The sequence below is a fragment of the Sardina pilchardus genome, chromosome 11, assembly GCF_963854185.1.
Source record: "Sardina pilchardus chromosome 11, fSarPil1.1, whole genome shotgun sequence".
Lineage (NCBI taxonomy): Eukaryota > Metazoa > Chordata > Actinopteri > Clupeiformes > Clupeidae > Sardina > Sardina pilchardus.
In genome coordinates, this window is record NC_085004.1 from 34036314 (window position 1) to 34050080 (window position 13767).

Below are 13767 nucleotides of genomic sequence, written 5' to 3' on the forward strand. Positions count from 1 at the left end.
ATCTACATAAAGAAAGATAGAAGAAGGGCTAGACTATCCCATTGTTGCCGCTCCATCATTCTTTATGTAGATCAGTGAGGAGCGAGAGAGGACGCGTAAACGCTATATGAGAGGCACCTTCTGTCTCAGGCTTTAAGCATACAATCTCATTAAGACTACAGATCCTGTTTCACTACTTCCTCTGTCCACAACTGTTTCAAAATAAAGGTCCTCACTGCAATAATACACTATTAAATCATTTAACCATTGAAACTACTCAACTATTGAACTGTTCAACCATTCCAACTGTCAGTTATCATCCACTATGCCTCCAGTCAACTACATGAAACCTCCATGTACCTAGCAACCAACATAGCAACCATTAAAATTAAGTGTTTATGACCGTTTCCATAGCAACCAACATGATTATACTGCAGTAACTTCTTGTTTCCTGATAGTGGCCACCATGGATACCCTAGCAACAAATGTTTCAAAATAAAAGTCCTCACTAGCAAGTTAGCATGGTTAGCATAGTTAGCATTTTTAGCATAACTGCAAAAAATCATCAACTAAGTTAGCTAATCAACCTGGTTAGCATTGTTAGCAAATTTAGCATTGTTAACATAGTTAACATTTTTAGCATTACTGCTGGAAATCATCGGTTAAGTTAGCTAATCAACCTGGTTAGCATTGTTAGTAAAGTTAGCATTGCTAGCATAATAAGCATTTTTAGCGTAACTGCTAGAAATCATTAGCTAAGTTAGCTAATCAACATTTTAACATGAATAGAAATCATTGGTGAAGTTAAAACTGGAACGTTTCATCTTTAAACTGTCTACCTTCACACTATCAACTCTCTGTAAACTATGCAACCACCATGTTTACCCTAGCTACACCTTAGTAACCATATCTACATTATCTATCTATTTTTTCATGCACTGGTAATTCCTTGGAATTGCATTTCTAGTTATTATTAAACTTCTTCTTCTAACGCTCGCAATTCAGCTTCAACCGTTTAACGTAGAAACTTCATTCAAACTTTGTTGCGTAGGTCTTGCTTATGCCATATGTGCTTTATATTTTTCAACTTTGTAACTTTTATACTTTTTAAACTATTAGTTAAAAACTATCACCATTTCCCCCATAGACTTAACATTGCTCATTATGACATCACGGCAGCAATTAGAATGTTACCCCAGCTGGTCAGCCACCTGGGCACCAACTGTCAGTTTCTCTCAGGCTCCTCTCTGAAGACTACATATTCTGTTCCCCTGTATCCTCTGCGCACAACAGTATCAAAATAAGTCCTCCTAATTCCATCCAACTTTATATCCATTCATCTTCTTCAAACCATTCACTCATCCACCCATTCTAAACAGTCTGCCTATCAACAACATCAATTAGACGCTCTACATTGAACTTTTAAACAATCTACTCTGTCTCAGGCTGGCTCTCTTAAGACTAGCCAGTTAAATTGATTACACCTGTATCTGTATCCACTACTCTCAGTAGAGAGCTGTGTCTCTCCATTCTACAAGAATATAAGGCACATTCCATCCAACATTCTATCCATTCATCTTCTTCAGACCATTCACTCATCCACCCATTAAACTGTCTATCAACATCTATTAAACAATCTGTCTAACATCCATTAAACTCTCTGTCTATCAACATTAATTAGACTATCTACATTCAACTTTTAAATTATTTACTCTGTCTCAGGCTTTAAGATACTCTGGCTCTCTTAAGACTAGCCAGTTAAATTGATTACACCTGTGTCAACTACTCTCAGAGAGCTGTATCAGTGTCTCTCTTAACAAGAATATAAGGCACATTCCATCCAACCTTCTATCCATTCATCTTCTTCAGACCATTCACTCATCCACCCATTAAACTGTCAATCAATATCTATTAAACAATCTGCCTATCAACATCCATTAAACATTCTATCTATCAACATTAATTAGACTATCTACATACAACTTTTAAAGTATTTACTGTGGGTCCCTCTCAAGCAGCGTTTATATGTCCTCCCTCGATCCTCGATCCTCAATGATCTACATAAAGAAAGATAGAAGAAGGGCTAGACTATCCCATTGTTGCCGCTCCATCATTCTTTATGTGGATCAGTGAGGAGCGAGAGAGGACGCGTAAACGCTATGAGAAGCACCTTCTGTCTCAGGCTTTAAGCATACAATCTCATTAAGACTACAGATCCTGTTTCACTACTTCCTCTGTCCACAACTGTTTCAAAATAAAGGTCCTCACTGCAATAATACACTATTAAATCATTTAACCATTGAAACTACTAAACTATTGAACTGTTCAACCATTCCAACCGTCAGTTATCATCCACTATGCCTCCAGTCAACTACATGAAACCTCCATGTACCTAGCAACCAACATAGCAACCATTAAAAAGTGTTTATGACCGTTTCCATAGCAACCAACATGATTATACTGCAGTAACTTCTTGTTTCCTGATAGTGGCCACCATGGATACCCTAGCAACAAATGTTTCAAAATAAAAGTCCTCACTAGCAAGTTAGCTAGTTACCATGGTTAGCATTGTTAGCATAGTTAGCATTTTTAGCATAACTGCAAAAAATCATCAACTAAGTTAGCTAATCAACCTGGTTAGCATTGTTAGCAAATTTAGCATTGTTAGCATAGTTAGCATTTTTAGCATTACTGCTAAAAATCATCGGTTAAGTTAGCTAATCAACCTGGTTAGCATTGTTAGCATTGCTAGCATAGTAAGCATTTTTAGCGTAACTGCTAGAAATCATTAGCTAAGTTAGCTAATCAACATTTTAACATGAATAGAAATCATTAGTTAAGTTAGAACTGGAACGTTTCATCTTTAAACTGTCTACCTTCACACTATCAACTCTCTGTAAACTATGCAACCACCATGTTTACCCTAGCTACACCTTAGTAACCATATCTACATTATCTATCTATTTTTTGCATTTTCATGCACTGGTAATTCCTTGGAATTGCATTTCTAGTTCTTCTTCTAACGCACGCAATTCAGCTTCAACCGCTTAACGTAGAAACTCCATTCAAATTTTGACGCGTAGGTCTTACTTACGCGATGTGGGCTTTGTATTTTTCAACTTTGTAACTTTTATACTTTTTAAACTATTAGTTAAAAACTATTACAATTTCCCCCATAGACTTAACATGGCTCATTATGACATCACGGCAGCAATTAGAATGTTACCCCAGCTGGTCAGCCACCTGGGCACCAACTGTCAGTTTCTCTCAGGCTTTACAATCTCTCTGAAGACTACATATTCTGTTCCCCTGTATCCTCTGCGCACAACAGTATCAAAATAAGTCCTCCTAATTCCATTCAACTTTATATCCATTCATCTTCTTCAAACATTTCACTCATCCACCCATTCTAAACAGTCTGCCTATCAACATCAATTAGACGCTCTACATTCAACTTTTAAACAATCTACTCTGTCTCAGGCTGGCTCTCTTAAGACTAGCCAGTTAAATTGATTACACCTGTATCTGTATCCACTACTCTCAGTAGAGAGCTGTCTCTCCATTCTACAAGAATATAAGGCATATTCCATCCAACATTCTATCCATTCATCTTCTTCAGACCATTCACTCATCCACCCATTAAACTGTCTATCAACATCTATTAAACAATCTGTCTATCAACATCCATTAAACTCTCTGTCTATCAACATTAATTAGACTATCTACATTCAACTTTTAAACAACCTACTCTGTCTCAGGCTGGCTCTCTTAAGACTAGCCAGTTAAATTGATTACACCTGTATCAACTACTCTCAGAGAGCTGTATCAGTGTCTCTCTTAACAAGAATATAAGGCACATTCCATCCAACCTTCTATCCATTCATCTTCTTCAGACCATTCACTCATCCACCCATTAAACTGTTAATCAATATCTATTAAACAATCTGCCTATCAACATCCATTAAACATTCTGTCTATCAACATTAATTAGACTATCTACATACAACTTTTAAAGTATTTACTGGGGTCCCTCTCAAGCAGCGTTTATATGTCCTCCCTCGCTCCTCGATCCTCAATGATCTACATAAAGAAAGATAGAAGAAGGGCTAGACTATCCCATTGTTGCCGCTCCATCATTCTTTATGTAGATCAGTGAGGAGCGAGAGAGGACGGGTAAACGCTATATGAGAGGCACCTTCTGTCTCAGGCTTTAAGCATACAATCTCATTAAGACTACAGATCCTGTTTCACTACTTCCTCCGTCCACAACTGTTTCAAAATAAAGGTCCTCACTGCAATAATACACTATTAAATCATTTAACCACTGAAACTACTCAACTATTGAACTGTTCAACCATTCCAACTGTCAGTTATCATCCAGTATGCCTCCAGTCAACTACATGAAACCTCCATGTACCTAGCAACCAACATAGCAACCATTAAAATTAAGTGTTTATGACCGTTTCCATAGCAACCAACTTGATTATTCTGCAGTAACTTCTTGTTTCCTGATAGTGGCCACCATGGATACCCTAGCAACAAATGTTTCAAAATAAAAGTCCTCACTAGCAAGTTAGCTAGTTAGCATGGTTAGCATAGTTAGCATTTTTAGCATAACTGCAAAAAATCATCAACTAAGTTAGCTAATCAACCTGGTTAGCATTGTTAGCAAATTTAGCATTGTGAGCATAGTTAGCATTTTTAGCATTACTGCTAGAAATCATCGGTTAAGTTAGCTAATCAACCTGGTTAGCATTGCTAGCATAATATGCATTTTTAGCGTAACTGTTAGAAATCATTAGCTAAGTTAGCTAATCAACATTTTAACATGAATAGAAATCATTAGTTAAGTTAGAACTGGAACGTTTCATCTTTAAACTGTCTTACCTTCACATTATCAACTCTCTGTAAACTATGCAACCACCATGTTTACCCTAGCTACACCTTAGTAACCATATCTACATTATCTATCTATTTTTGCATTTTCATGCACTGGTAATTCCTTGGAATTGCATTTCTAGTTATTATTATTAAACTTCTTCTTCTAACGCTCGCAATTCAGCTTCAACCGTTTAACGTAGAAACTTCATTCAAACTTTGTTGCGTAGGTCTTGCTTATGCCATATGTGCTTTATATTTTTCAACTTTGTAACTTTTATACTTTTTAAACTATTAGTTAAAAACTATCACCATTTCCCCCATAGACTTAACATTGCTCATTATGACATCACGGCAGCAATTAGAATGTTACCCCAGCTGGTCAGCCACCTGGGCACCAACTGTCAGTTTCTCTCAGGCTCCTCTCTGAAGACTACATATTCTGTTCCCCTGTATCCTCTGCGCACAACAGTATCAAAATAAGTCCTCCTAATTCCATCCAACTTTATATCCATTCATCTTCTTCAAACCATTCACTCATCCACCCATTCTAAACAGTCTGCCTATCAACAACATCAATTAGACGCTCTACATTGAACTTTTAAACAATCTACTCTGTCTCAGGCTGGCTCTCTTAAGACTAGCCAGTTAAATTGATTACACCTGTATCTGTATCCACTACTCTCAGTAGAGAGCTGTGTCTCTCCATTCTACAAGAATATAAGGCACATTCCATCCAACATTCTATCCATTCATCTTCTTCAGACCATTCACTCATCCACCCATTAAACTGTCTATCAACATCTATTAAACAATCTGTCTATCAACATCCATTAAACTTTAAATTAAACATTAATTAGACTATCTACATTCAACTTTTAAATTATTTACTCTGTCTCAGGCTTTAAGAGTACTCTGGCACTCTTAAGACTAGCCAGTTAAATTGATTACACCTGTGTCAACTACTCTCAGAGAGCTGTATCAGTGTCTCTCTTAACAAGAATATAAGGCACATTCCATCCAACCTTCTATCCACTCATCTTCTTCAGACCATTCACTCATCCACCCATTAAACTGTCAATCAATATCTATTAAACAATCTGCCTATCAACATCCATTAAACATTCTGTCTATCAACATTAATTAGACTATCTACATACAACTTTTAAAGTATTTACTGTGGGTCCCTCTCAAGCAGCGTTTATATGTCCTCCCTCGCTCCTCGATCCTCAATGATCTACATAAAGAAAGATAGAAGAAGGGCTAGACTATCCCATTGTTGCCGCTCCATCATTCTTTATGTAGATCAGTGAGGAGCGAGAGAGGACGCGTAAACGCTATGAGAGGCACCTTCTGTCTCAGGCTTTAAGCATACAATCTCATTAAGACTACAGATCCTGTTTCACTACTTCCTCTGTCTACAACTGTTTCAAAATAAAGGTCCTCACTGCAATTATACACTATTAAATCATTTAACCATTGAAACTACTCAACTATTGAAATGTTCAACCATTCCAACTGTCAGTTATCATCAACTATGCCTCCAGTCAACTACATGAAACCTCCATGTACCTAGCAACCAACATAGCAACCATTAAAATTAAGTGTTTATAACCGTTTCCATAGCAACCAACATGATTATACTGCAGTAACTTCTTGTTTCCTGATAGTGGCCACCATGGATACCCTAGCAACAAATGTTTCAAAATAAAAGTCCTCACTAGCAAGTTAGCTAGTTAGCATAGTTAACATTGTTAACATAGTTAGCATTTTTAGCATAACTGCAAAAAATCATCAACTAAGTTAGCTAATCAACCTGGTTAGCATTGTCAGCAAATTTAGCATTGTTAGCATAGTTAGCATTTTTAACATTACTGCTAGAAATCATCGATAAGTTAGCTAATCAACCTGGTTAGCATTGTTAGTAAAGTTAGCATTGCTAGCATAATTAGCATTTTTAGCTTAACTGTTAGAAATCATTAGCTAAGTTAGCTAATCAACATTTTAACATGAATAGAAATCATTAGTTAAGTTAGAACTGGAATGTTTCATCTTTAAACTGTCTACCTTCACAATATCAACTCTCTGTAAACTATGCAACCACCATGTTTACCCTAGCTACACCTTAGTAACCATATCTACATTATCTATCTTTTTTAGCATTTTCATGCACTGGTAATTCCTTGGAATTGCATTTCTAGTTATTAAACTTCTTCTTCTAACGCTCGCAATTCAGCTTCAACCGTTTAACGTAGAAACTTCATTCAAACTTTGTTGCGTAGGTCTTGCTTATGCCATATGTGCTTTATATTTTTCAACTTTGTAACTTTTATACTTTTTAAACTATTAGTTAAAAACTATCACCATTTCCCCCATAGACTTAACATTGCTCATTATGACATCACGGCAGCAATTAGAATGTTACCCCAGCTGGTCAGCCACCTGGGCACCAACTGTCAGTTTCTCTCAGGCTCCTCTCTGAAGACTACATATTCTGTTCCCCTGTATCCTCTGCGCACAACAGTATCAAAATAAGTCCTCCTAATTCCATCCAACTTTATATCCATTCATCTTCTTCAAACCATTCACTCATCCACCCATTCTAAACAGTCTGCCTATCAACAACATCAATTAGACGCTCTACATTGAACTTTTAAACAATCTACTCTGTCTCAGGCTGGCTCTCTTAAGACTAGCCAGTTAAATTGATTACACCTGTATCTGTATCCACTACTCTCAGTAGAGAGCTGTGTCTCTCCATTCTACAAGAATATAAGGCACATTCCATCCAACATTCTATCCATTCATCTTCTTCAGACCATTCACTCATCCACCCATTAAACTGTCTATCAACATCTATTAAACAATCTGTCTATCAACATCCATTAAACTTTAAATTAAACATTAATTAGACTATCTACATTCAACTTTTAAATTATTTACTCTGTCTCAGGCTTTAAGAGTACTCTGGCACTCTTAAGACTAGCCAGTTAAATTGATTACACCTGTGTCAACTACTCTCAGAGAGCTGTATCAGTGTCTCTCTTAACAAGAATATAAGGCACATTCCATCCAACCTTCTATCCACTCATCTTCTTCAGACCATTCACTCATCCACCCATTAAACTGTCAATCAATATCTATTAAACAATCTGCCTATCAACATCCATTAAACATTCTGTCTATCAACATTAATTAGACTATCTACATACAACTTTTAAAGTATTTACTGTGGGTCCCTCTCAAGCAGCGTTTATATGTCCTCCCTCGCTCCTCGATCCTCAATGATCTACATAAAGAAAGATAGAAGAAGGGCTAGACTATCCCATTGTTGCCGCTCCATCATTCTTTATGTAGATCAGTGAGGAGCGAGAGAGGACGCGTAAACGCTATGAGAGGCACCTTCTGTCTCAGGCTTTAAGCATACAATCTCATTAAGACTACAGATCCTGTTTCACTACTTCCTCTGTCTACAACTGTTTCAAAATAAAGGTCCTCACTGCAATTATACACTATTAAATCATTTAACCATTGAAACTACTCAACTATTGAAATGTTCAACCATTCCAACTGTCAGTTATCATCAACTATGCCTCCAGTCAACTACATGAAACCTCCATGTACCTAGCAACCAACATAGCAACCATTAAAATTAAGTGTTTATAACCGTTTCCATAGCAACCAACATGATTATACTGCAGTAACTTCTTGTTTCCTGATAGTGGCCACCATGGATACCCTAGCAACAAATGTTTCAAAATAAAAGTCCTCACTAGCAAGTTAGCTAGTTAGCATAGTTAACATTGTTAACATAGTTAGCATTTTTAGCATAACTGCAAAAAATCATCAACTAAGTTAGCTAATCAACCTGGTTAGCATTGTCAGCAAATTTAGCATTGTTAGCATAGTTAGCATTTTTAACATTACTGCTAGAAATCATCGATAAGTTAGCTAATCAACCTGGTTAGCATTGTTAGTAAAGTTAGCATTGCTAGCATAATTAGCATTTTTAGCTTAACTGCTAGAAATCATTAGCTAAGTTAGCTAATCAACATTTTAACATGAATAGAAATCATTAGTTAAGTTAGAACTGGAATGTTTCATCTTTAAACTGTCTACCTTCACACTATCAACTCTCTGTAAACTATGCAACCACCATGTTTACCCTAGCTACACCTTAGTAACCATATCTACATTATCTATCTTTTTTAGCATTTTCATGCACTGGTAATTCCTTGGAATTGCATTTCTAGTTTAGCCTGTTAACGACCTGGCTAGGTAAGTTTTGCACCGTAGCCTAATGAGTGATGTTAGCTAGCGGTTTTGTACTCGCAACCTAAGCCTACAAGCTGTTTACAGCTCCTCTAGTCATGGTAAAATTTCATGTTTGGTATATAGTTAATCTAGATACACTTATGATGTGGGTGCTTGCGTTTCTTTACGAATTTGCAGTCATAGTTGGTATAGAAATGACCTAAGTGACAGCTAGGCCTATATCAAACCGAGTAAACAGACGTGATTTGATGACGGTGTCGCGAGGTCCATAGCCTACAGGGCCATCACTGTAATGGAGACACAACGTCTGAGAGGACCAGGCCAGTCGCGGCCCGGTCAAAAGTACCTTCCCCCAAAAAAGTCCCAGAGCCAGGGTAAAGGAAACACGCCTAATGGCACGGCGGAGGTAACTCCGTCTCCGTGCTTCGCACGTCGCCGGAGTTCTAGACCTCCACCTAGCCATTATTTCCATCGAACCGGTCACCTCGTCGGCCGTTATCCCTTACTTATCTCACCTTCTAAGAGACAAAAGAAATAATATCACCCCCACTCCCCACTCTGGGGCATGGGCTAGAGGATTGGGATGAGGATGGGGAAGGACTGGAACTCTAACAGGGGCCAATATGGGAGTGGTAGTGGCGCTCTTGATGATGCACAACACCAGTTGGACAGACAATAGCTATGACAGAAGGAGCAGGGCCTCATGAATTGGGCAATCTTAGCAAACAACAGCCTGCCCCAGCTACTCAGCCAGTCTCCAAGAGACCAAGCGCCAGTATCCTGCTTGAGTTGGTGTACATTAGCATAGATGTCCCTGATGTAATCTGTGACATTACAGGTTGTGTTGGGCACGTTTGGCTCTTGAAGACAATTACAGATGGCACTATCATTGATTAAATGGATGTTACATTCAAGACATGCCCATGATTAATAATTCAATAACTATTTTAAGAATAACTATTATATACTGAACAAAATAAAAACACACTTTTGTTTTTGCCCCCATTTATCATGAGCTGAACAAAGATCTAATACTTTCTCTATATACACAAAAGGCCTATTTTCTCCAAATTTTGCTCACAAATCTGTCTAAATCTGTGTTAGTGAGCACTTCTCTTTTCCAATGTAATCCATCCACCTCACAGGTGTGGCATATCAAAATGTCGATTGCATAGCATGATTATTGCACGGGTGTGCTTTATGTTGGCGATGCACAATGACAAGCCAGCTTGAATTTGCCACTCTTTTTGTCTCCCCCCTGTGTGCGCAAGACGCGTTCAGAATTAAGCGGGGAAAAGTATCATCCTTGCATATAGCATTGTAAACATTATCAGCGCGAGTGAAACGCAGTTTGCAGTAGCTACAGTATACACTACACTTGGGTGACCCCTCTGTTCTTTGGTGCCCTATACGTACAGTGTGCGATACGTGTGGCAGTGGCACTGAGAAAGTCTTACATCTTTGAGTTCAACAATTGGGGCAAAAATTAACATATGAGAACTTTTCTCAGACTGACTTTGCACTTTTCCCAGCAATTAGATTGGCCCGTGGTTTGTTTTTAGGTGCAGGTTCAGGTTGTTTTTTAATGCAGTGCCATCCATCCGAGGCCCTACAGATCACAGCCATCCAACATTGTTTTTTAGCCCTGACCCCCTTAAAAGTTACAGGTCCTGATTGGTTGCACCAACAGGTCTTACGCCTGGTCTTAAGTCTGATCTAGGCTTAAAACTGTAAATGCTTGCAGTGAAGTCAAACTTCAAGCACTTTTTCACATGGTCGTTTTTACAGTCCATTTGATGTTACTGTTGTTGATGTTAATAATGCAAACTTATTACATCACAACTAATTGAATCTCAGAAATTTCGTTGGTGCAACTGATGTGAAAAGGTCTAGCAAAGAGTTGGTACAACCGGCCAAATCCATGACCTGTAAATGTGTAGGCGTATATATGTACAGTATATAGTCACACACTGTAGGAACAGATGCTGACCTACTGTATTTATAGAGTAGGATACATAGCCTATGTAGGGAAATTAGTCTACTGATGGCTTGACTGTAAACCTTGCTTTGATGCTTTGATCGCCAATAGTCAGCCAGCCGATGTAATGAAAACGTATTAAACGTGTGAGAAGACGGACATACGCTCATACGAGAAGCCAAGGCAATTCTCACACACCCACGCACTCCTTGCTTTATTTTGACCAACGCATCTATCCTCGCGCGCGCATCTGAAGACTACCGCATGATGGAAGGGGACACGTACAGTATATGGCACTTGTATGCTGGTTATACAGACGCACTGGGGGAAGGAATCGAGTAAAAGATAACTGACGTTTTGCGCGTTATCGTAATCCTGAATTATTCGCTCTAATGGATGGGTTTGGAGGTTATCAGGAGATAACTAAGCATGCAAATGAATCTGGTAAGATATAGTTGTATGCAATGAAACAAAATGGTACTGCTATTAGACTTATAAGCACGCGTAACCCTATGTTTTAGTAGCCTAAGATGGGGTTTAAACAAAACAGCACCATTGCCATTGACTGTCCACGTTCGCTAACCGCTGGCACCAAGTCATTTTTAATGGATTTTTTTGCTGTTGAAGAAAGCTATTTGTTGTGAGGGTAAGTCCATGGATCATCATCCACGTCAACATAAATAGCCTAACCGATCATCGCAAACGACAAACGCGCAGCATCTGACCAAATTGGTGAAAACGTCGTCCATATTTTTCGTTTAGGTATTTGTAAGCTACTTTTTGTTGGCTACTTTGATATTCACAAGTCAAGGTCTAAACGCGACAACATTCCCAACACTTTGAATTATGAGTCAAATGTAAGGGATAACATAGGCTAGAGCGCCGGTCATTATTGGCGCTGGCGCGTCGGGGTCCTTTTCGGCCTGTCGTGACTTATTATCGTGACCCGATATAATGACCGGCGTTCTTGGCCAGGCCATACATTATCCCGCTCATTACAAAACAAGCTTAACTTGAGTCAAACATTCTTTAGAATACAGCTGATCAACCCTCTGCTTTCACTTCTGAATGAAGTTCCAAAGAAGTGACCGGACTGCCTGAGGAGTGTTATGAAAGAGATTAATAAGAAGCACAAAATCCATTTTCCAAATATATTACAGTGGTCTGTTATACAGTAGGCTATGATTATCAGTTTCAAGCAACAGTTGACAAAAAAAGTGTTTGGACAGCCTATTCAAGATGGAGAGTTCTGTCAAAGGAAAACTAGAAAACATTTGCGTGGAACTGCAAAGTGTGCTTGCGCAGGTGTGGTTCACCAATGCTGCAGTTATTGAAATGGAGTGTGTTGAACTAAGCTTGATCCAAAGATCCATACCTATATGCCTATTTTTTTACAACGGCATACAGGTAAAAGGTTACATGTATTAACACAATGTCCAAAATGGCAAAATGCATTTTTAGTTACAGAGCCCCCATACAGGTCAAACGTCACCAGATTGAGTAAATTCGTGGGGGAAATTCTCCCATCTAGCAGTGAAATACATATTGCAACAGTCTCAAGCTCCGCTTCCACTCTAAGCATTAATTAAGTAAGGGATAATGGACGACACCCTGTTCGGATACAAAGTTAATGCACGTTCTAGACGCTCCTTCGAGAAAAGTGCATTAACTTTGTATAACCGAACGGCGTGAAGTCCATTATCCCACTTATTCCACTTTTGCCACTTGCGTTGTGTTCGTTTCCGGTGCTATAATTTTAATGTTTTAATCGCTAGAGTTGTATTGTTTGTAGAACTACTTTTCCCAGACACATTTAAACTAATTTCTCAAACTGCGGTTACTAGTTCTAAATGGATGGTTGATGGAACGTTGACTTTGAAAGATTCCTATTTTTCTTAGCCTACTGCCACCCAACTAGCTAAAAGCCACCTCTGTCATTTGCTAAATGTTACTATGATCTGTATGTTAGTGTTTTGCAGCTTGTATGTAACCTGAAAGTGCATTTAAACTGCAGAACGAGTTTGGTGAATTAATATTCAAGTGTGATACGGCCAACAAATTGGAACTACTTCATAGCCGTGCGTGTATCAAAAGTTAATGCACACCTTAAAGAACGCAGGACAATGGGGAATTCAACCAAGCAGTGGAGTAACTACAGAAGCTGCACCATTTCAAAATGTCCTAGCTGACACAAGATGTCATACACAATTTTATTGAGTATTACGTCTTGAAAAGTGAATGTAAATTGCATTTAGTAATTTAGTCTGTGAATATATAGCTCATACTTAATGCAAGATGAAAAATGTCGTTGTGTATTTGATATTTTGGCTTATATTCAGCAAGGAATTGATCAGTGCTAATGTTAATTCCACTTATTTCCGACAGGAAACCCCTTTCTTGTTCAAAATTGCTCAAGAGACCTGTCAAACTTGGACAAAGAGGGAAGTATGTGGTGTAATGATGACTACATACCTGTGCCAGCCAGTGAGAAGGGAGTGGATGATGGGGATGCACAATCAATAGTAAGTTTCTTTTTGAGTTTGTCTCCTTTTATGTCTTTGGATTTTATGTTGTTTCTAATTTGTTTCATTAATTTAATCTAATTCTTTGGTGCCCTTATACGAAAAAGGAAGAACCCTCTATTTTTCTCTAAAATA

General features: G+C 38.2%; 1 protein-coding gene across 2 annotated transcripts in view; it reads left to right on the forward strand.

The window, feature by feature from the left end:
• The window catches only part of LOC134095540 (anoctamin-1-like), a 60450-nt gene that overhangs the window by 9947 nt on the left and 36736 nt on the right, over positions 1–13767 (forward strand). For both annotated transcript variants that reach the window (XM_062549143.1, XM_062549144.1), the window contains exon 2: positions 13496–13632. In XM_062549143.1, the coding sequence (XP_062405127.1) occupies positions 13558–13632 (75 nt within the window). In that variant the 5' untranslated portion in view covers positions 13496–13557. The remainder of the gene's footprint in view (positions 1–13495; positions 13633–13767) is intronic.